Source organism: Stegostoma tigrinum, chromosome 44 (genome assembly GCF_030684315.1).
Source record: "Stegostoma tigrinum isolate sSteTig4 chromosome 44, sSteTig4.hap1, whole genome shotgun sequence".
Taxonomy (NCBI): domain Eukaryota; kingdom Metazoa; phylum Chordata; class Chondrichthyes; order Orectolobiformes; family Stegostomatidae; genus Stegostoma; species Stegostoma tigrinum.
Window position 1 is genome coordinate 13,279,041 of NC_081397.1, and position 20,568 is coordinate 13,299,608.

At 46.4% G+C, this 20,568-nt stretch overlaps 4 protein-coding genes and 1 long non-coding RNA gene across 7 annotated transcripts in view; all 5 read left to right on the forward strand.

Annotated features, from left to right (window-relative positions):
* LOC132207173 (late histone H2B.L4-like) overlaps positions 1–20,568 on the forward strand; it is a 228,244-nt gene that overhangs the window by 128,213 nt on the left and 79,463 nt on the right. The window lies entirely within an intron of this gene.
* LOC132207185 (histone H1-like) lies at positions 236–1,544 on the forward strand. The gene has a single exon (XM_059642397.1). It carries the CDS (start codon positions 265–267, stop codon positions 901–903), a length of 639 nt encoding a protein of 212 aa, XP_059498380.1. The 5' UTR covers positions 236–264; the 3' UTR covers positions 904–1,544.
* Positions 1,819–5,668, forward strand: LOC132207258 (uncharacterized). The gene is made up of 2 exons (XR_009443382.1): positions 1,819–1,976; positions 2,755–5,668. It is a non-coding gene; the product is annotated as an uncharacterized LOC132207258 (long non-coding RNA).
* On the forward strand, positions 9,453–14,156 carry LOC132207222 (late histone H2B.L4-like). Its single transcript, XM_059642453.1, has 2 exons — positions 9,453–9,535; positions 12,307–14,156. The coding sequence occupies exon 2, from the start codon at positions 12,387–12,389 to the stop codon at positions 12,762–12,764; it is 378 nt and encodes a 125-aa protein (XP_059498436.1). The 5' UTR covers positions 9,453–9,535; positions 12,307–12,386; the 3' UTR covers positions 12,765–14,156.
* Positions 19,453–20,225, forward strand: LOC132207210 (late histone H2A.2.2-like). The gene has a single exon (XM_059642442.1). The coding sequence runs from the start codon at positions 19,453–19,455 to the stop codon at positions 19,843–19,845; it is 393 nt and encodes a 130-aa protein (XP_059498425.1). The 3' UTR covers positions 19,846–20,225.

A 20,568-nucleotide genomic window follows, 5' to 3' on the forward strand; every position in this document is an offset into this window, starting at 1 on the left:
AGTGAAAACCTTTCAGCCGCAAACCTTCCTGTGTCAGGGTCAGGAACGATCGAGCCTGGCTCTCTGGAGATGCGGAATTGCAGAGGAATTGGAGAGTTTCTGCCGAGAGAGAAACACAGAGAGGCAGCAGGAGCAGGGAGCTGAGGGCAGGTTGTCTCCGCGCCGTCCGCTCGCTGCCTTTTAGTTGCTCAGTGCCGCCACCAGCAGCTTCATTGCTGACCCAGTTCAGTTTGACAGAGAGAGATTCAGCGCCGAGTTCCCGACATGAGCGACAGTGCAGCCGCCGAAACGGCTCCTCCAGCCTCCGCCAGCACCAAACCCAAGTCTCCCAAGAAGAAGGCGGCGGCGGCTCCCAGGAAGAAACCAGCCGGTCCCGGGTTGGGCGAGCGGATTGTGAAGATTGTCGGGCAGAACAGCGATCGGAAGGGGACGTCTCTGGTCGCTATAAAGAAGGCGCTGCAGAGAAGCGGGGTCAATGTGGAGAAGCAAAATGCACAGATCAGGATGGCTGCCAAGAGGTGCCTGGCGAAAGGCTCCCTGGTTCTGGTGAAGGGCCAGGGCGTCTCCGGCTCCTTCAAACTCGCAAAGAATCCAGTCAAGGCAAAAGTGGGAAAGAAGGCGAGACCAGCAGCAGCCGCCAAGAAAGCAGCCGTGAAGAAAACAACGGCCAAGAAGGTGGCAGCGAAGAAGTCCCCAGCCAAGAAAGCAACAGGCAAGAAAGCGGGCGGCAAGAAGGCAGCAACGCCAAAGAAAGCGGCGAAGAAAGCAGCGCCGAAGAAAAAGACTCCCGTGAAGAAGGTGATAAAGACCAAGAGCCCCAAGGCCGCAAAGCCGGCCCCGAAATCGAGGAAACCGAAGGCCAAGCCCAAAGCGAAAGTGACCAAGAAAGCAGCAAAGAAATGAAGCATTCGGTGTAACATGTAACAACCTGAATCCAAAGGCTCTTCTCAGAGCCGCCCACATCTCTCAGGAAGGAGCTGAGCCTGGATCGAATGATCCCTGTGATAACATGGTGTAGAGCTGGATGACCATAACAGGCCAAGCAGCATCAGAGGAGCAGGAAAGCTGACGTTTCGGGCCCAGATCCTTCTTCCTGCTTCTCTGGTGCTGCTCGGCTTGCTCTGTCCATCCGACTCTACCCCTTGTTATTTCAGATTGTCCAGCATCTGTAATTCCGTCTGTGTCTCGAATGATGCCTGTCCCGGTTCCGAGTGCAGACACAGCATAAACTTGAATTGATTCGAGTAACTTAAATATCACATTTCCGAGAGCAGAGACTGAGAATGGGGAAAGTATCACATGGGGAGGGTCACTGGAACTGCATCTGGCTATTTCATACCGCGACTTGTAATTCTGCCCAGACACAAATCTTACATAATGCAGTATATGCATCTCATTAACCCTTCTAGGAATGTTAACTTGTTTAATTTTGATGACAGGACCACTGGCGATGTTTTAATGGTGTATTCCTCCCATTTACCTGCGAAAGACATTTCAGGCAGTAATTACAAATTGTGTTCGGAATGCTTACAATCTGGGCGAAATAAACATGTCCCGAAAAAAGGGGATTTTGCAATTAATCGCTTTGAAGAAGTTTAATTCGGCGTGTTTGATAAGATTGATGAACCACGGTTCCACGGCCGGTTGATCAGTTTGCCTGGACTGTCTCAAACTCCGCGCTTCCCTCCTGCCTGTTCCAGACAGATCAGGCAATGATCCCGTGTTCTGTCCGCGCTCTGGGCAAAATCGGTTTGAAACAAATTGATGTTAGCAGCGCATGCGCGTTCCTGCCTCCCAAACCAATGACGCCGGCAACCGACGAGAGAAGCGCATGCGTGAGGCCCACCCGCAGCGCTGCCATTGAGGAGCATTGACTCAGTGAGTGGAAGAGGTTTGTTTGAAACAGGCCGCAATGGAGAGACCAGCGCCCAGGGAAGCGAGGGAACAGCAGGCTCCTTCCAGCAGCGCATCGAGATGTGAGTCTGGGACACAGAGGGGGCTCCGTTCAGGGAGAACCGGGGGCTGTTGTTACGATGCGGAGCGGAGCAGGAACTGATCCCGGAACTTGGAGTGAGCGGCCTGTGGGTGGGGAGAGAGAGGCCTTTCTCGGGCAGTGTGTGGGCCTGCGGAGGGAGACACAACGGCAAGAAGTTGCTGGGGGGTTAGTCTTGTGGCTTTCATCCTCTAAACTGGGATGGAAATGCATTGTTTGGTGTTTCACGCTGTTAGCTGCCAGTTGTGGGGGGTTCCTGTGAAGGACGTAGATTGGAGTTAACAGATTATACGTCTCGGGGGGAGGTGGGAAAACACACTTGAAATCGCGGCTCCTGTTCTTTTCAACAGTCAGTGTGTTGGGATCTGGTAACACGAGCTGTGTCAACAGTGTAGCATCTTCAGGTCGCACCTTAGATGGAGCTGTGCAATTATTGCTCAGTTTCTGTATCTCACTCCGTTGGTATTGAATTACATATTTTAAAATTCCTCAGACAAGGAGCAGCTCGATGTAAGAATGGAATCAGACTTGTGTTTGAATTGATTCCTTTAAAGAAAAGACTGTGTCAAGAGAATTCTATGTTGTGGTCCATCAGGACTACTTAAAATCATTAAGCTTTTGGAGTTCTGTTGCTTTGGGAGGTCAAGTTCAAGAAATGAAACGCCCTAATGACTGTTCACTGAATATATGTTAATCTGATTGATATTGTCAAATTTGGCTGATGTTGATTTACAGGAGATAACTCTTCTGTCTTCCTCCAGGCAAATTCTCAAAGAAACAACATTTCCTTGTTAGAAAGCCAAGTGTGAGCAGTTGCTTCTAACTAACACCAGGCATGTTCCTGCAATCAGAATGGAGAACATCTTTTCCATAGTCAGAGTGGATTGGATCAGACTTGTATTGAGCTCAATTTCCAGAGACTTGTCTGAGGAAAGGCAAGTTTTTTTTTGTTTTTCATTGTCAATTGGAACTAGCATGATGTGAATTAATATCATTTGTAGCCCATTAACATTTAAATCATGTTTGAAAGGTTAACATCTGACTCCTTGTTGAAAGTACTGAAAACAGGAACTGGATCAAGTTTGCATTTAGAAAAGGTATTTTATAATATCTCAAACCGGATAGAGAGAGTGTCCTCCTACCACCCCTTTGATCATGACCCTGCCCCAATCGCCAAAACATCATCATCTCACAGACCATCCACAACCTCAGCACCTCAGGCACTCTCCCGCCAACAGCCTCTGACCTCATCTTTCCCCAACGCCATATTAACTGTTTCTGCATCAATCTCAAAATCCACAAACCCAACTGCCCCTGTTGACCCGTTTCCTCTGTGACCCTGTCCCACCGAACTCATCTCCAATTATCTCAACTCCATTTTCTCTCGCTCTCCGTGCCCCTGCCCCTGGACCAGGAACTCCCCACCTAAATCTGTGACACCACCAACATCATCTCCTTCAAATCCTCCCACTTTCTGCAGTCAAAGTGGGTGGCCATGGGTACCCGCGTGGGCCCAAGCTATTCCTGCCTCTTGTAGGATTCATGGACCAGCCCCTCTTCTGCAGCTGTACTGGCCCCATCCCCACCTCTTCCTCCGTTATTTTGATGACTGTATCGGTGCCACCTCGTGCTCCCACAAGGAACTCACAGTTCATCCACTTTACTGACACCTTCCACCCCAAGTTTAACTTCACCTGAACCATCTTAAATATATCTCTCTCCTTCCTGGACCACTCCGTTTGAATTTCTGGCAACCACCTGGAAACTGGTAACTAATTCAATCCGACCGATTCCCACAGCTACCTAGAATACACTTCCCCTCCCCTCCCCTACCTGGCTGCAAAAATGCCATCCCCCATTCCCAATTCCTTCCTCTGTGTCATCTGCTCCTGAGATGAGGCATTCCACTCCAGGCCATTGCAGATGTCCTTGTTTTTCAAGGACTGCCAAATTCCCCTCCTCAGTGGCTGAATATGCCCTTGACCTCATCGCTCTCATTTCTGCAACTTGTCCCTTGCACCCCCTCTCCACAATAACAACAAAGTCAGAATCTCCTTTGTCATCACGTATCACTCCATCAAACTCTGGGTTCAATGCACCTTCCTCTGCCACCTTCAATCTCACCCCAATCCCAAGGACATTTTCCCAACCCCACCCTTATATGCCTTCCAGAGGGACTGCTCTCTCTGACTCCCTCGTCCGCTCCACGCTCCACACTAGCCCCACCGCCCCTGTCACATTTCACTGGAACCACAGGAAGTGCTACACCTGCCCCGACATCTCTCCCCTTGTCCCAAGAAAACCTTCCATGTTAAACAGATGTTCATCTGTATGTCCGCTAATACATTTTGTTGTGTCCACTGTTCCTGATGTGGCCCCCTCTACATTGGGGAAACCAAGCGGAGGCTTGGAAACCACTTTGTTGAACACCTACGCTCACATCGTGACAAACGACTGCACCTCCCCAGTCATGACCCACTTCAACACCCCCTCCCACCCCTTGGACAACATATCCATCCTAGGCCGCCTCCAGTGCCACAACGTTGCCTCCGGAAGGCTGCACGATCTGCAGCTCATATTTCACTTGGGAGCCCTGCAGCACAATGTTCTCAACGTGGGCTTCAAAATCTCTCCACACCAAACTCATCCAGCACATCCCTGCCTCCTTGACCTGTCCATCTTTTCTCCGACCAATCTGCTTCTCCCACCTCACTGATCAACCCCCACCGGCACTTCATCCTCCTAAACTTATCCCTGCCTCCTTGACCTGTCAGCCTTCCCTCAACCCATATCCGAACTCCCTCCCTACACTTACCGTTACTGGCTCCAGCCCTGCCTCCTTGACTGGCCATCTTCTCTCCACCTATCTGGTCCTTTATCCACCTTTTGTCATCATCTCCTCACTTCTCTCTATTCATTGCAGAGTCCCTTTCTCTTCCCCCATTTCTGACAAAAGGGTCCAGTCCAGAAATGTCAGCTCTCCTGCTCCTCTGCTGCCTGACCTGCTGTGTTCATCCAGCTCTACACCATGTTACCCCCTCAAAGAAAAACATCATGTTACATAGTTTGAACAACCATGTCTGACAAGTAGCAAATCACTACTGAGCACGTGCAGACACATAGACAAAGCTGCTGACTGAGTCCCAGATATGCTCATTGTATCAACACATAACATACAAAGACTGGGTATACATTGTTGTCATACACACTGCAGGTAACAGAAGCAAATACATAAGAAATGTTTAGAGCTCTTTTTTTAAGAAAAGCAAGAGAGTCTACCAGACAGAAAAAAATACCTTTCAGCCCATCGGGGCAATAGTAGACAAAAACAAGCACCTGACAATTCTGATCCCATTCAGCCAGCATTCCATTTCAATAAGTGTGTCATGGCAGTATACGATTTGCCAACCCCAACCTTATCACAATGTGATTCTCAACGTGTTCACCTTCAGGAATAGAAACTATATTTTCCATCTGTCTTGCAAAGCTTCTTTTTTTTTGGGCGGGAGGAAGCATTGAAGTGAATTTGGCAACTAAGTTAAACAGTTGTTTACAGTGTCACTTACTCCTCCGAATGAAATATCGCAGAAGTGAGCAGGAAAACAGAATGCTGTTTCTACACATGAATGATGTAATCACCATTTAAAGCAATGAAGAATGATCCATTTAACTGAATCTTGTAATTGTCAAATTTTTACTTTTTTCACAAAGAGTTCGACCATGTTCAATAAGTTTAAATCTTCTCCACTGTAAGACAGAAAATACAAGTCCTTTTTCTTTCTTCATCCCCACCACAGTGCATTGTAAGAGTATTGCTAATGCCATGTGCCATCACACAACAGAGCAGGGTTCTGTAATATCCGTGGTAGTATAATTAAGTGAATTAGCCGATCCCCTTCCCTGTAGAAGGAACCTCGTGGTCATTCAGCTGAATACAGTTGATTTGTTCATTGCCTTTTTCCTTTAGACTCAAAGAAAGGAATGCCACATCAATCTATTCCTTCAGCATTATTCACAAAATTATGTTACTGTGCACTCAGAAAAGCTGATGCCATCTTGAAGAACAGCCCTTGATATAATTTCTGTCGGTTAGACTCTGCACTTTTGGAGTTACAAAACCTTTTGCTTTTACATTACACAACCCATTGCACAAAACAAATGCATGGAGCAATAACTGACAGGTACAGGCTGATAACTGCACTCCTACGTTCTTAAAGCAGAAACTGACAGGCTTGGGTTGATAACTAAACTCAGAGATTCACAAAGCAGCAGCTGACATGTACAGATTGATAACTGTACTTTGATATTCACAGAGCAGAAACAGACAGCGAAAGATTGACATCTGTACTCTTATTCATGTGGTGGAAAAATTATATGTACAGATTTCTAGCTCCACTCATTGATACATACAGTAGAAACTGACAAGGATAAATTATTTATATTTCTATACCAGGACTGGCAAATCCCAATTGTTAAGCACATTCACAGAACACTCACTGGCTGATAGGGCATTTATCAATCTTTCCCGGAAATAGTCATGTAACAGAGACTACCAGTTACAGATTTATAACTGCACACTCAGACACACAGAGCGGAAACTGACAGGGACTGACTGGTAAATGGACTCAGACATTCACATGGCATTTACTGACAGAACTTTTGATTACAAATCTATCATATCTACACAGCAAAAACTGACAGAAACAGATTAATAATAAAACTCCCAGTTTCATATTTGTTTAAACTGACAGGTACAGTTTGATAACTATCAGATTTTCACAGCAGAATCTGACAATAACTGATCGATTACTAAACTCAGATTGACAAGCAAATACAAAACAGGTATAGAAGTGACAACTACACTCATGCATTGACCACCAGCAACTGATGTGTAGGTGCACAACTACACTCATTCACATGGCAGTAACAGAGAGCTACAGCTTAATAACTACAGTCACCCACCTGCATTACAGTAACTGTCAGGGGCAGGTTGATAACACTCACACATTGATGTGACAGAAACTGACATGTACTGATAATAACTAAACCCATCTATGGATACAGCAGAAACTGATGGAGACTGATAATTGCACTTCCATTATCATTGCAGAAACTGAGATTTATAACTGCACCCTCTCATTCACATGGCAAAAACTGAGTGTACAGATTTGATAACCATAGCCACACATTTGCTTTGCAATATGTGACAGGGATGGGATAATCCTTCCTGCAAAATGTTACAAGAAAGCAAGAGAACAATGTCATTTGTTCAAATGATCAACATAGCTTCCCGCAAAATCCCGATATCCTGAAAATCTACAATAATCTGATTAGGTCCTGCCAATTTAGCCACCTTTTGGGTTTTTTTGTCCCTGACTCTAACACCACCTGTTAGGTCATGTGGACTGTTTTCAAGACATCCATATTTATTTCCCCAAGTTCCCGAGCCTCCACAAGGACAGAATGATAACTAAACTCATGTTCACGTAAAAGAAACATGGGGAGAGAATGCTAATTACTCACATTCACAAAGTTGAAACTGACAAGTGCAGATGAATAACTGCGCTCAGATTTGCAGAGCAGACGTTGATGGTGTCAGCACGATATCTGCTCTCGATACTTTGAGAGCAGAATGTGACAGTGTATGTTCATAACAGAACTCTTACTTTCACCTTGCAGAAACTGACAGGTATTGATTAACTGCACTCAGATTGACAAAGCAAAAACTGACAGGAACAATTTGATAAATACACTCTTAGCAGAAACTGACAGATCAGTTGTCTCATGGTGACATTGTAAAGCAAGAAAAATTGGTAACTGCCATTATATACGGCATTGCAGAAATTGACAGATACAGGATGATAACTTTTAACACGTTAACAAAACAGTGACTGGAAGAGACAGATTGATAACTGCATTCTGACATTTTTTTTGTTTTGAAAATATATTGATGGGATGTGTGTGTTATGGACTATCCTTAATTGTGCACAGAAGGCAGTTCAGTGCCAACCACATTGCTGTGGGTCTGGGATCACATGTAGGCCAGACGAGGGAAGGATGGGAGACTTGGTTCCCAAAAGGCTGTGAGAGGACCAGATTTATTTTTGTGGAGAATTGTCACTCAACTTTTTTCTTAGTTTATTGTTGAATTTTAATTCAATAATCTGCTATGATGGGACTTGAACTGCGGTCGCAGAATAATATCTAGCTCTGGAATAATAGTCCAACGACAATGCTAGTAGACTATTACCTTTTCTCCTCACATTCACAGAGTTGAACCTGACAGTTATGGATTGGTAACTACACTCTCAAATTCACTGAGCTAAACGTGACAGAATAGATTGGTGACCGCACCCTCATAAACAGAGGATGCTGACAGGAGCGGATTGATAACTGTATGCACAAATACACATTGCAAAATTTGGCACAGACAAATTGATAGATGCACTCCCACATTAGAAACCGGAAACTGATGGACGGAAGGTAATAACAAATTAATTAATAATTCACAGCAGAAACTTACCGGTATAATCCTGATAATTACACAAGAATATTCACTGGGGAGACACTGACAAGGTTCAGATTGATAATGACAATCATATTCACACAACAGAAATTGATTGGTGTGCACTGAAAAGCACACTCACATAATTACAGAACAGAAACTGACAATCACAGATGGATAACTACATTTTCATATGCACATGTCTGAAAATGACTGTTACGATTCAATGAATATGGTTGCATTTTTACAAGCAGAAACATTGAGGGTTACGTTAACAACTGCACCCACACATTCAAAGCTCGGAACTGACAGGTAAACATGAAAAACCAAGCTCGTGTTGACATAGCAGAAACTGAGAAGCACAGTCTGAATCCTACTGTCTTCCATTCAGATAGCAGAAAACGACTGGCACAGATGGATAAGTATACTCACATTGCAGACACTGACACGAACATTCCCACAACACAAACAATCAGGTAAAGACTTACAATGGCATTCTCATATTTACAAAGGGGGAAAAAAAATCACAGTCAAGTCCAATTTGATAACTTCTCAAATAAACACAGGGCAGAATCTCACAGGTCCCCGTCAGTCTCTGCTGTGTGAATACATAAGTAATCTAACAAAGGCTCACTAATGTGTGAGACATGAATAGATCAACAAATAAACTCATATCTACAGACCCACTCACATTGTGTAGTCCATTCATGGATCTGGACACTTAGTTTGTTTCTGGACTTCACTCAATTGGTATGGAATTAACAAAAAGAAAAATCACAAGACAAAGAAGCAGCTCAGAGCAAGAGTGGAATCAAACACCTAAATTCTGTCCAGATTCCTGGCTTGAAATTAAATATTGTAATGATTATTAACTGAATATTGCATTGATCAATGAAATATTATTAAACTTGGCTGATGATGATTTACAGGAGAGTTCTCTTCTGTCTTCCTCCAGGCAAATACTTGAGGGACTAAGAGAAAGTAATATTCCCTCGGTACAAAGCCAAGTGTGACCAGCTGCTTCTAACAAACAGAAGGTATGTTACCGCTGTTAGAGCAGAGAGCATCTTCTCCACAGTCACAGAGTAGATTGAGTCAGACACACATTGAGGACAATTTCCAGTGAGATTTGTTCAAACAGCACAAAGGAAATACAAGTTTATTGTTTTTTTTTCCACCATTCACAATGCACACCTGCCCAGTTGGAACAGATTTCAGCATTTAAAGTGTTTTGCAAGATCTGCAGCTCAGATAGTTGATAATGTTAACTTGCTTGTTGAGCTGGCTTGCTTTTCTTCATACAAGTCATTGCCATGCTTGGTGGCATCATCAGTGGAGCCTCCAATGACTCAATGTTATTCCACTCCCCATGGAATTTATACTGTATGGTCCATTATGGTGAGTACTGTCACTTCTGGTTTTGATCTGTCTGAGTTTTCATATATGGGATCCGATTCTATAATCTTGTTGATTGAAGTATGCATGGAAAACCATGCCTCTCGGAATTCCTGCGTCTGTGTTTGGCTTGGGCTACCATGGTTACTTTGTCACATGTTAACCTGATGGCCTTTATTGTCTGAATATGTGATACATTCAGACAACCAAGGCCATCAGTTAAAATAGGACAAAGTAACCGTATTAAAAACAAAGAACTGTGGATGCTGTAAATCAGGAACAAAAGACAACCTTGCTGGAAAAGCTCTGCAGCTCAGCAGTAACTGGTTCTGAGGAAAGGTTACTGGACCCGAAAGGCTAAGTCTCTGTTTTTCCCTTCACCGATGCTGCCTGACCTGCTGAGCTTTTCCAGCACCTTTTTGTTTTTGTTGGATAAAGTAACCATAGCAGCCTAAGCCAAACATGTACAGGAATTCCTAGAGACATTGTTCTCCACACAAACATAGAATTGGACCACATGTATAAACCTGTATAGATCAAATCTTTCATGACAGTATTCAGCATAACAGGCCTGACAGTGTAAATTCCAAGCAGAGGAGAATAATGTTGCATCATCAGAGGCTCTACTGATGATGACACCTCGCATGCTGGCAAAACGTCTGAACAAAAACAAGCCAGCTCGTCAATAACGTCACATTTCTGCATTCATAGCCCTTTGACATTTACACCATTTTTGAAGATGGATAGACTGAATACTCGTCCAAAATATACACTTAAACTGAATCTAATCTGCATTAGATCACTCTAATAACAGCTACCACATAATAAATTGCATCCTCACAGAGAATATTACTGGCTGCCAAAGTTCAGCCACGTTGACAGATAGAAACTGACAAGCATGCGTTGATATGTCTGCTTAATCATTCACCCTGTAGAAACAGGCAAAAACAGATTGATGACATTCACATATTGACATACGTTTTGCAAAAACCATTCTTAACTTAACATTATAAAAACCTATGTACAAATTAATATCTATGCTCATGTATCAAACTACACGTACCCAAATGATAACTACACTTACATATCCACATCGTAGCAACAGGGAAGAACAGATTGTTGATAACACTCCAGTTTCACAGCATAACTTCACAGGTCCAATTTTATAAATGCATTTAAATATCCACAGACTTAAAAAAAAACTGTTAGGTGCAGTGTGATAACTACACTCCAGTTTTCACAAGCAGATTCTCACAGGGACATATTGATTACTAACTTCAAGTATCCATGAAGCAGAAACTGACAGGAACAGCTTGGTAATAACGCTCCCAATGTCATCCAGCTTGAACTGACAGGTACACTTTGATAAGTACATGCATATCAACAGTGCAGTATCTGACACCTATGTATTGGTCACTGCACACATACACACTCTCTCACACACACTCACTGAGCAGAAAATGAGAAATATAAATGGATGACTAAACAGACAAGTTGACATTGCAGAAATTGACAGGCTAGATGGATAACTACACTCATATCTTGCAGCAGAAACTGACAGTGACACTGATTGAAGAGCCTCAGTGGGAGAGAGAGTAAAATGTGTCTAATCAATAGAAAGCAAAAGGCACTGGTCAAAGTACATCAGTGCTCGTCTGTGACCGAGGTAATCCGAGTAAAACTGATACCGAGACACGCTGGCAGGTGTCTGAGGAATGTATGAATAGTTTGGGTCTAGACATATTGGAGATTTGAAGAAGGACGTCAAACCTTTCGAGGAAACAACAAGTAAAGGGTCTTGACAGAACAGATGCTGGTATAAAGTCCTTAACAAGAAACACAAGCAAGAGAGAACATTCCCGAAGTCCCATGCTCATCAAGTTACGTCATTTCCAGGAGTGAAACACACCACTGTCTGATTTCAGTGCATTTTGTCACTGGCAATTAACGTGATGACATTTTTAAACAGAGGAGAAAAGAAAAACATTATCAAAGATGCAGAAAAAATCGCGATTAGGATCTCACTATTTAGAGAAAGTTCGGAGTTTGATCCGTGTACAAAATTTCTGTTTGCGTTTGAAATTTCACTGCAGTTCCTGGCAGATCCACGATAACAAAGTGTGGAGCTGGATGAACGCAACAGGCCAAGCAGCATCTCAGGAGCGCAAAAGCTGACCTAGACCCTTAGGTCTAGATCCGAAACATCGGCTTTTGCGCTCCTGAGATGCTGCTTGGCGAGCTGTGTTCATCCGGCTCCACACTTTGTTGTCTCGGATTCTCCAGCATCTGCAGTTCCCACTATCTCTGGCAGATCCACGTTGTGTCCCGCACTAACCAATCACAGAGAAGTAGATTTGTCTGAAACTCTTAATCGAACCAATCAGTAACAAGGCTTTCCCCCATCCCTCATTAGCATTGCTGACGCAATCAGGCTACAAAAGGCGAGCCCCGAGCCCGCTTTCCCTTATTCTGTGTCTGACAGTGAGCGCAGCGATGGTGGAGGAGAAGAAAGGACAAGTTGCCAAGAAGGGCGCGAAGAAAGTGGTGAAGAGGGCGCCAGCGAAAGGCGGTAAGAAACGGAGAAGATGTAGGAAAGAAAGTTACTGCATCTACATCTACAAAGTGATGAAGCAGGTTCACCCCGACACCGGCATCTCTTCCAAGGCGATGAGCATCATGAACTCGTTCGTCAACGATATTTTCGAGCGTATCGCGGGGGAGGCTTCCCGCCTGGCCCATTACAACAAGCGCAGCACCATCAGCTCCCGGGAGATCCAGACCGCGGTGCGGCTGCTGCTGCCCGGGGAGCTGGCCAAGCACGCCGTGTCGGAGGGTACAAAGGCGGTGACCAAGTACACCAGCTCCAAGTGAGACCCCACATTGTGCAGAGAAAAACACATCCAAAACCCAACGGCTCTTTTCAGAGCCACCCACAATTTCAATGAAGCAGTTGAACCATTTTTCGTTTGTAAATGATTCTCGGTATCTATAATTAATGTCCCTAATCTTTATCTTTGTTTACACAAACGTTCTAAAAATTAATGTGCTGGTCCCTGTCCCTTTCTCCGTTACTTTCGGTTGCCTTCCTACCCAGTCTCTCCTCCCTCCCTGCACAGATGCATATTTATCGTCACTCAGTCATTTTTTCCAGCACCTACTTTATGTTCCAGTTATTATTTACCCCATGATCAGGAATTTCACCCCCTGGAAAGAAAACTAACTGCTCGAGTCCCACGAACATATTTTGCAGAATACTTGTCATTGAGGATTTCAGCTGTGGGTGAGAGGCTTTCAAAATGAACTGAGATAAAGCCCGAGCCAGGATTGCAGTCGCAAGTGTGAAACTGTGTTCAAGGACAATATGGGAGGGCAACTTCAAACTATTGTTTCAAGTTTTAACCCGCTCACCCGGAAGAAAAACGTTGTGTACGTTTTTATAAATACATCAATGTTAAAGTGAATTAAATTCAAAGAAAAATTAAACTGTTCATTCCTCTTTGTGAAACTCCCCCCACCCCACCACATATCCTACATGTTGGTTTTTTTTTCAAATTTGTCCCAATAGGGTATGAACGCTGGATTTCACCCGCGAAAAATTATGATCTCTTATTTGAGTCCCATTAGTAGAAATGTCGTGCGATTCCTTTTTCAATTTCCAAATCTGTCAGGGAATTTATCCGATTTTTTTTCAGTTTGCAGTGTGTGGGGCTTTCTGCTGTCGGTGAGAGGCTTTCAAAATGAACCGAGACCGTCCGGAAAGACTGATCCAGCCCAATAAGTGAGGGCTATTTTACAATGTTTTCGGAAAACGGTGTTGCTTAGGGAGTGGCAGAGAGAGATTATGTGAAGTGAACATTTTTAACTGAAAGGAAATTAAATCGTGGCCATTAATGCAAAAATACTTGTAAAACCTCTTCCTCGTATTGCCCATGTTGGCGGGCTTTTTAAATCGCAAAGAAAACGGTTGAATATTGGCGCCGGTATTTTTCTACGGTTTCCACGCAGAGGAATTTTGTTTTATTTTTAAAATCTCCCCGCGGGTTCTATCCAGTTTTGCAGAAAGCTATAAATGAGGCTTTCTGCTGTCGGCGGGAAAATTTCCAAGTGAACCGAGATAAAAGCAGAACAGCTGCCGGACTGGCATCGCAAAAGTAGAAATATTGTTGATCTTGTGCAACAGGGAGCGCGATTGTAAAATATTGTTTAAAGCAGTATTGAGTTCAACGAGAAAGAAAAAGTTGTGTGATACTTTTATCATTATATCCGGGTGCTGATGTGAATTAAATTAAATTAAAGCTGTGCAGAGAATAACTTTCGGCGGGCTTTTCTTTCCCCCTTCCGCTTAATCTTGTTTTTTGGGGGGCGGGGTAACTTCAAGATTGAAAACAGACGGATTTAACAAGGCCGGGGAATCAGACAGAGATGGTGTGAAGTGTACAAGTGTATTCTAAAAGTATATTATCTGAAGTATGAACGCATTTTTCCTTGTTTAAGATAGTAAAATGTGAGGCTGGATGAACACAGCAGGCCAAGCAGCATCTCAGGAGCACAAAAGCTGACGTTTCGGGCCGAGACCCTTCATCAGAGAGGGGGATGGGGTGAGGGGGACCTGGAATAAATAGGGAGAGAGGGGGAGGCGGACCGAAGATGGAGAGAAAAGAAGATAGGTGGAGAGAGTGTAGGTGGGGAGGTAGGGAGGGGATAGGTCCGTCCAGGGAAGACGGACAGGTCAAGGAGTTGGGATGAGGTTGGAGGTAGCTGGGGGTGCGGCTTGGGGTGGGAGGAAGGGATGGGTGAGAGGAAGAGCCGGTTAGGGAGGCAGAGACAGGTTGGACTGGTTTTGGGATGCAGTGTGGGCGGGAAGAGCTGGGCTGGTTGTGTGGTGCAGTAGGGGGAGGGGACGAACTGGGCTGGTTTAGGGATGCAGTAGGGGAAGGGGAGATTTTGAAACTGGTGAAGTCCACATTGATACCATTAGGCTGCAGGGTTCCCAGGCGGAATATGAGTTGCTGTTCCTGCAACCTTCGGGTGGCATCATTGTGGCAGTGCAGGAGGCCCATGATGGACATGTCATCTAGAGAATGGGAGGGGGAGTGGAAATGGTTTGCGACTGGGAGGTGCAGTTGTTTGTTGCGAACTGAGCAGAGGTGTTCTGCAAAGCGGTCTCCAAGCCTCCGCTTGGTTTCCCCAATGTAGAGGAAGCCACACCGGGTACAGTGGATGCAGTATACCACATTGGCAGATGTGCAGGTGAACCTCTGCTTAATGTGGAATGTCATCTTGGGGCCTGGGATTGGGGTGAGGGAGGAGGTGTGGGTCAAGTGTAGCATTTCCTGCGGTTGCAGGGGAAGGTGCCGGGTGTGGTGGGGTTGGAGGGCAGTGTGGAGCGAACAAGGGAGTCATGGAGAGAGTGGTCTCTCCGGAAAGCAGACAGGGGTGGGGATGGAAAAATGTCTTGGGTGGTGGGGTTGGATTGTAAATGGCGAAATTGTCGGAGGATGATGCGTTGTATCCGGAGGTTGGTAGGGTGGTGTGTGAGAACGAGGGGGATCCTCTTTGGGCGGTTGTGGCGGGGGCGGGGTGTGAGGGATGTGTTGCGGGAAATACGGGAGACGCGGTCAAGGGCCTTCTCGATCGCTGTGGGGGGAAAGTTGCGGTCCTTGAAGAACTTGGACATCTGGGATGTGCGGGAGTGGAATGTCTTATCGTGGGAGCAGATGCGGCAGAGGCGGAGGAATTGGGAATAGGGAATGGAATTTTTGCAGGAGGGTGGGTGGGAGGAGGTGTATTCTAGGTAGCTGTGGGAGTCGGTGGGCTTGAAATGGACATCAGTTACAAGCTGGTTGCCTGAGATGGAGACTGAGCGGTCCAGGAAGGTGAGGGATGTGCTGGAGATGGCCCAGGTGAACTGAAAGTTGGGGTGGAAGGTGTTGAAGTGGATGAACTGTTCGAGCTCCTCTGGGGAGCAAGAGGCGGTGCCGATACAGTCATCAATGTAGTGGAGGAAGAGGTGGGGTTTGGGGCCTGTGTAGGTGCGGAAGAGGGACTGTTCTACGTAACCTCCAAAGAGGCAGGCATAGCTGGGGCGCATGCGGGTGCCCATGGCCACCCCCTTAGTCTGTAGGAAGTGGGAGGAGTCAAAAGAGAAGTGTCTGTGTTACCTGTTTTGCTTCAGAACATGATCAAGTAGTTTCAAGGCTGAAGAGATTACAAGTTCGACTCTTTTTTAGTGAATCGGGGATCGTGATTGACGTTAGCCATAAGGAAAAGAGGCGGGGTAGATGAGTTTCCTCTGCTCATGGAGTGTTCTTATGTCCTGCAGTTTCAGGCCGTCTGGTACAGCGGCACAGTTCGCGCCTATCCCCTTGATGGCCGCTTCAACCTCCTCTACCTCTATGGGTTTCATCAAGGACCCGTCATCGACTTTGCCAGTGTATGGGGCATACTTATTTATGTTTGATTTCTTGTTTGGTGCAGACAGTTTCTCACAGAAACATGTCTCCAATTCCTCTTTTGAGAGAGGACAAGCGGATGAGGTCGGCGCCCCCATGATCTCGCGAGCTAGTTGATGCCGGTTGGTTTTGTAAGGCCGCTGTGTTGCTCTAAACAGCGCTTTACGTGCTGCCCACCATTTTTTGGCTCCGGTATTGCTACCGGGCTTTATGTCTTTCTTGGCCCGATCTTTTTGAGGCCTCTTGTTTTTGTCCTGTCTTCTCCTACTATTCATTAGCAGGTCGGGAATGCTTTCCGCTAGTCCGATTCCGAGGGCAAACGTGCCCGGATCCTTCCTTGCGCTCAAGAGCTCTTCAGCTTGTGTAAGCTGGTCATCTACGTCCCGATGTTTAGGGACCGAAGCCGGTGTTTTTCGGCTGGCTCTTTGGCATTGGGCTTGATCATCGGAATTCTCCTGGTCACTCCCTGCCTCAGAATCGTGCAAGTCTATTGTTGGCTCGCAGATGGTCTGGACCTCTGTCGGGGTGTTTGCCAGGAGCCTGCACTTGTCTGAGATTTGCTTTGGTGTTTTGGTTTTCAGGATGCTTGCAATGGATTTCTTTATAAATTTGCATCCTGCAAATCTCGCCTCCAATTCCCTCAGGAGTGCCACCACCTCCTGTGACCATACGCGGTCGCTTCTCCCAGGTTTGCCCTTGACTTTGGGTGCCAGTTTGAGGCATTTCTCATTCCGTAGAACCAGGTGCCTGTGCCTCTCGTGTTGACCAAGGCCTGATTGTGTTGAAAACCGTTGATCACACACACTGCATGCAAAGTCCCCGGTTGGGGGTTGCTTCGTTCCTTTGCATTTGGGATAATGGCAGGCTATTGAATGGTATTCTCCTGCCTTATCACAGCGTGAACATTTTGTTCGGATGTTCTTTATTCCGTGCACTTCAGTCATATGGATCTTGAACAGGCTCACCGTGGGGAAGAGGGTGTCGCAGTCCTTGCAGAACAGCCCATCGACGGGATAGTGGATGATTTCCGAGACGGGCGGTCTGTCACATACTGGCTCGATAACAACTCCTTCCATGAAGGCAGTTGCATCAGCTGTTTCATCGCCAGTCTCACTTATCATTTTTTCGTCTGTGCCCTGCTTCGTGTCTCGATAAATTTTGTTGTAGAAGGTTTGGGTGTTTATGCTTATCTCAACCGTAGGGTGGGCTGCCCGTTATCTGTCATCCGTTACAGGGTCAGCCAGCCCCCTGGGAGGGGTCACCGATCTCAGCTCCATGTAAGGCAGGAGGTAACATCTCAAGGTCGCTGTCTCGGTCTGGACCTAGATGGCCCTTGTTGCGGGCCTTTTCCGAGTCTTTACATCGCTCGTCGAAGTTTGTGTACTCTCTAGCATCACCACAGACCAAGGACCAGGTGATACTGGTGTTATATGAGGCTGGTTGTTATCGTCATTATCAGCGGGGCCCTACTGATGTTACTGGCAAATTTGTAAGGATTATGTGGGCCTGCTTCTGTCTCAGTGGAGGATCTTACCTCACCGTATGCGGCTTTTGCTCACTTGTCACTGAAGATTTGTAAGAGTTCGAGTGTCAGTGACAGAGTGAGTCTTGATGTCTTTTGGGTGAACGTATCGTATCTCTCGATGCCGAGGAATTTCATGAGGCGGTTATTCATATCCAGCCACTTGCCTCATGCGCCCATCACGAAGCCAAAGTATCTGGGCACCACGCCTCCTGTCAATTCCGTGACCTCGGCATTCAGGTGTTTATACTTCTCCTGTTTTTCTCGCCATGCTGTTTCCAGTGCTTTACTGTCATTCTCGTACCGCACTGTGACATCTACCACCGCGATCCTCTGGTCTTTTCTAAATATGAGATCGGGTTTCCATAGGGAGCCGTTTTTGTCAAACAGTCTGGGCTCCACGTACGATGTCCAGCCGTACTTACTTACTGACATGTTTCTGCAGCTGGTCAGCAATCTTGTTATGGCGTTTTATCCGAGCATTTTTTTATGAATGGGCAGCATCCTGAGATGTGTGATATGGTTTCGTTTGCCATCTCACACCTTCGGCATAATGAATCTCTAATGAGATCGCATAGTCACCCACTATGACGTTTTGGCGCATAGTGTGGGTCGTGCCTCCCCGTTGGCCCCGCCGGTAAGCCCAGCAGTCCTGGCTGCTGGGTGACCAAACGACCAGAAAAAGTACGAGACGGCCATGGTCTATACAGACCAATCCTCAAAAAACCAGTACGATTTTTCCAGTGTTACCTGCGCAGTCCAGCTGGGGAGCGTCCCGGATAAACAACCCCCTCTGCAGCCTCATCCACAACCACGAGCTGTGATAAGTCATTAGGTTGTGGAATCGCTCTCCCACTGCAACTCTCTTGTAATCTCTTCAGCCTTGAAACTACTCGACCATGTCCTGAAGCAAACCAGGTACCACAGCCACATCACCTTCCTCAGCACCTGCCTCCCAAAACCAGTCCAGCCTGTCTCTGCCTCCCTAACTGGTTCTTCCTCTCACCCATCCCTTCCTCCCACCCCAAGCTGCACCTCCATCTCCACCTACTAACCTCATCCCATCTCCTTGACCTGTCCGTCTTCCCTAAACTGACCTATCCCCTCCCCTTCCCTCCTCCCCAACTATAGTCTCCGTCGTCGGTCCGCCTCCCGCGCTCTCCCTATTTATCCCAGAACCACCCCATCGCCCTCTCTGATGAAGGGTCTCGGCCCGAAACGTCAGCTTTTGTGCTCCTGAGATGCTGCTGGGCCTGCTGTGTTCATCCAGATCCACACTTTATTATCTTGGATTCTCCAGCATCTGCAGTTCCCATTCTCACTGATACAATATTGGCGGGCTTTTGGCGTTTGAACAAAAAGCAGTTGATGATTTGGTGCCGGGATTTTCCGGCCCCCTCCCCAGGCCCTCTCCGGATTGGTGAGGGAAGCAGATATCTGAGTGGGCATTGAAACGACATTAGGAGATACTGAACAATGTGACCAATCAGCAATGGCCGCACCCCCATTCCTCCCGAAGGTATAAGAGTGCGGGATGTGGCCGCATTGCGGCATTCTCTGTGAAAGTGTTTGTGAGACTGTGGCGATGTCTGGAAGAGGAAAGGGCGGTGGCGGTAAAGCTCGCGCGAAGGCGAAGTCCCGGTCGTCCCGGGCTGGGCTGCAGTTCCCGGTGGGCCGTGTTCACAGGCTCCTGAGAAAGGGTAACTATGCTGAGCGTGTGGGTGCCGGAGCGCCGGTCTATCTGGCTGCGGTGCTCGAGTACCTGACGGCTGAAATCCTCGAGCTGGCCGGTAACGCGGCCCGGGACAACAAGAAGACCCGCATCATCCCCAGGCACCTCCAGCTGGCCGTGCGCAACGACGAGGAGCTCAACAAGCTGCTGGGAGGGGTGACCATCGCTCAGGGCGGGGTGCTGCCTAATATCCAGGCCGTGCTGCTGCCCAAGAAAACCGCCGCTGGGGGCGCCACTAAAAAGTGAAGAGACCGTTCTTTAACCTGACAACCCAAAGGCTCTTTTCAGAGCCACTCCCAACATCAGTGAAAAGCAGCTAGACTGTCACTGCTGGTTGATCAATTTTCATTTTGTGTGCTGACATGGGATTCTAAATGCGCAAACTTAATTCCTTTTTGTTTTTGCTTTAAGCGAGTTAAAACTGGAGCAGCTACGGGACAGGACGAATAAAGTTTGAGGTTTTACTGTCGGGACAGCGACTTTAAATAATAACTCAAAGCGGTATCCCCATCAATACGCTGACAGGGAACAAAGGACGTGCAAGAAGTCCGCGCAACAAAGAGGCCATTCGATACGAAACCGACCCGCCTCAGAGGATCGAATGAATACGGGAGTGGGAGATTTGGTCGTGCAATTGAAATTTTGCCCAAAGTACAAAAATCGTTTGTATGTTTTGGTGGACTTTCCGCTTTGGCGACCGTTTCCCACCATCCTCCTCCGTCAAGCTCAGTTACTGCTGGGGAAACGCCCAGGGAAGCAATTGGCCCACAAAGGCGTTTCCATCGGAAATTTATAAAATGTAGGGTGCAGTACTTGAATTGTGTTATGATTACTGAGCACTTATAAACCTGATTGCCCCGAGTTGCCATTTGTCTTTAATGTGAATTAGTGTATCTCAGACCCAACAAGTTTTTATAACCGACATTATGGGAACTGCAGATGTTACTTGGCCTGCTGTCTTCCTCCAAC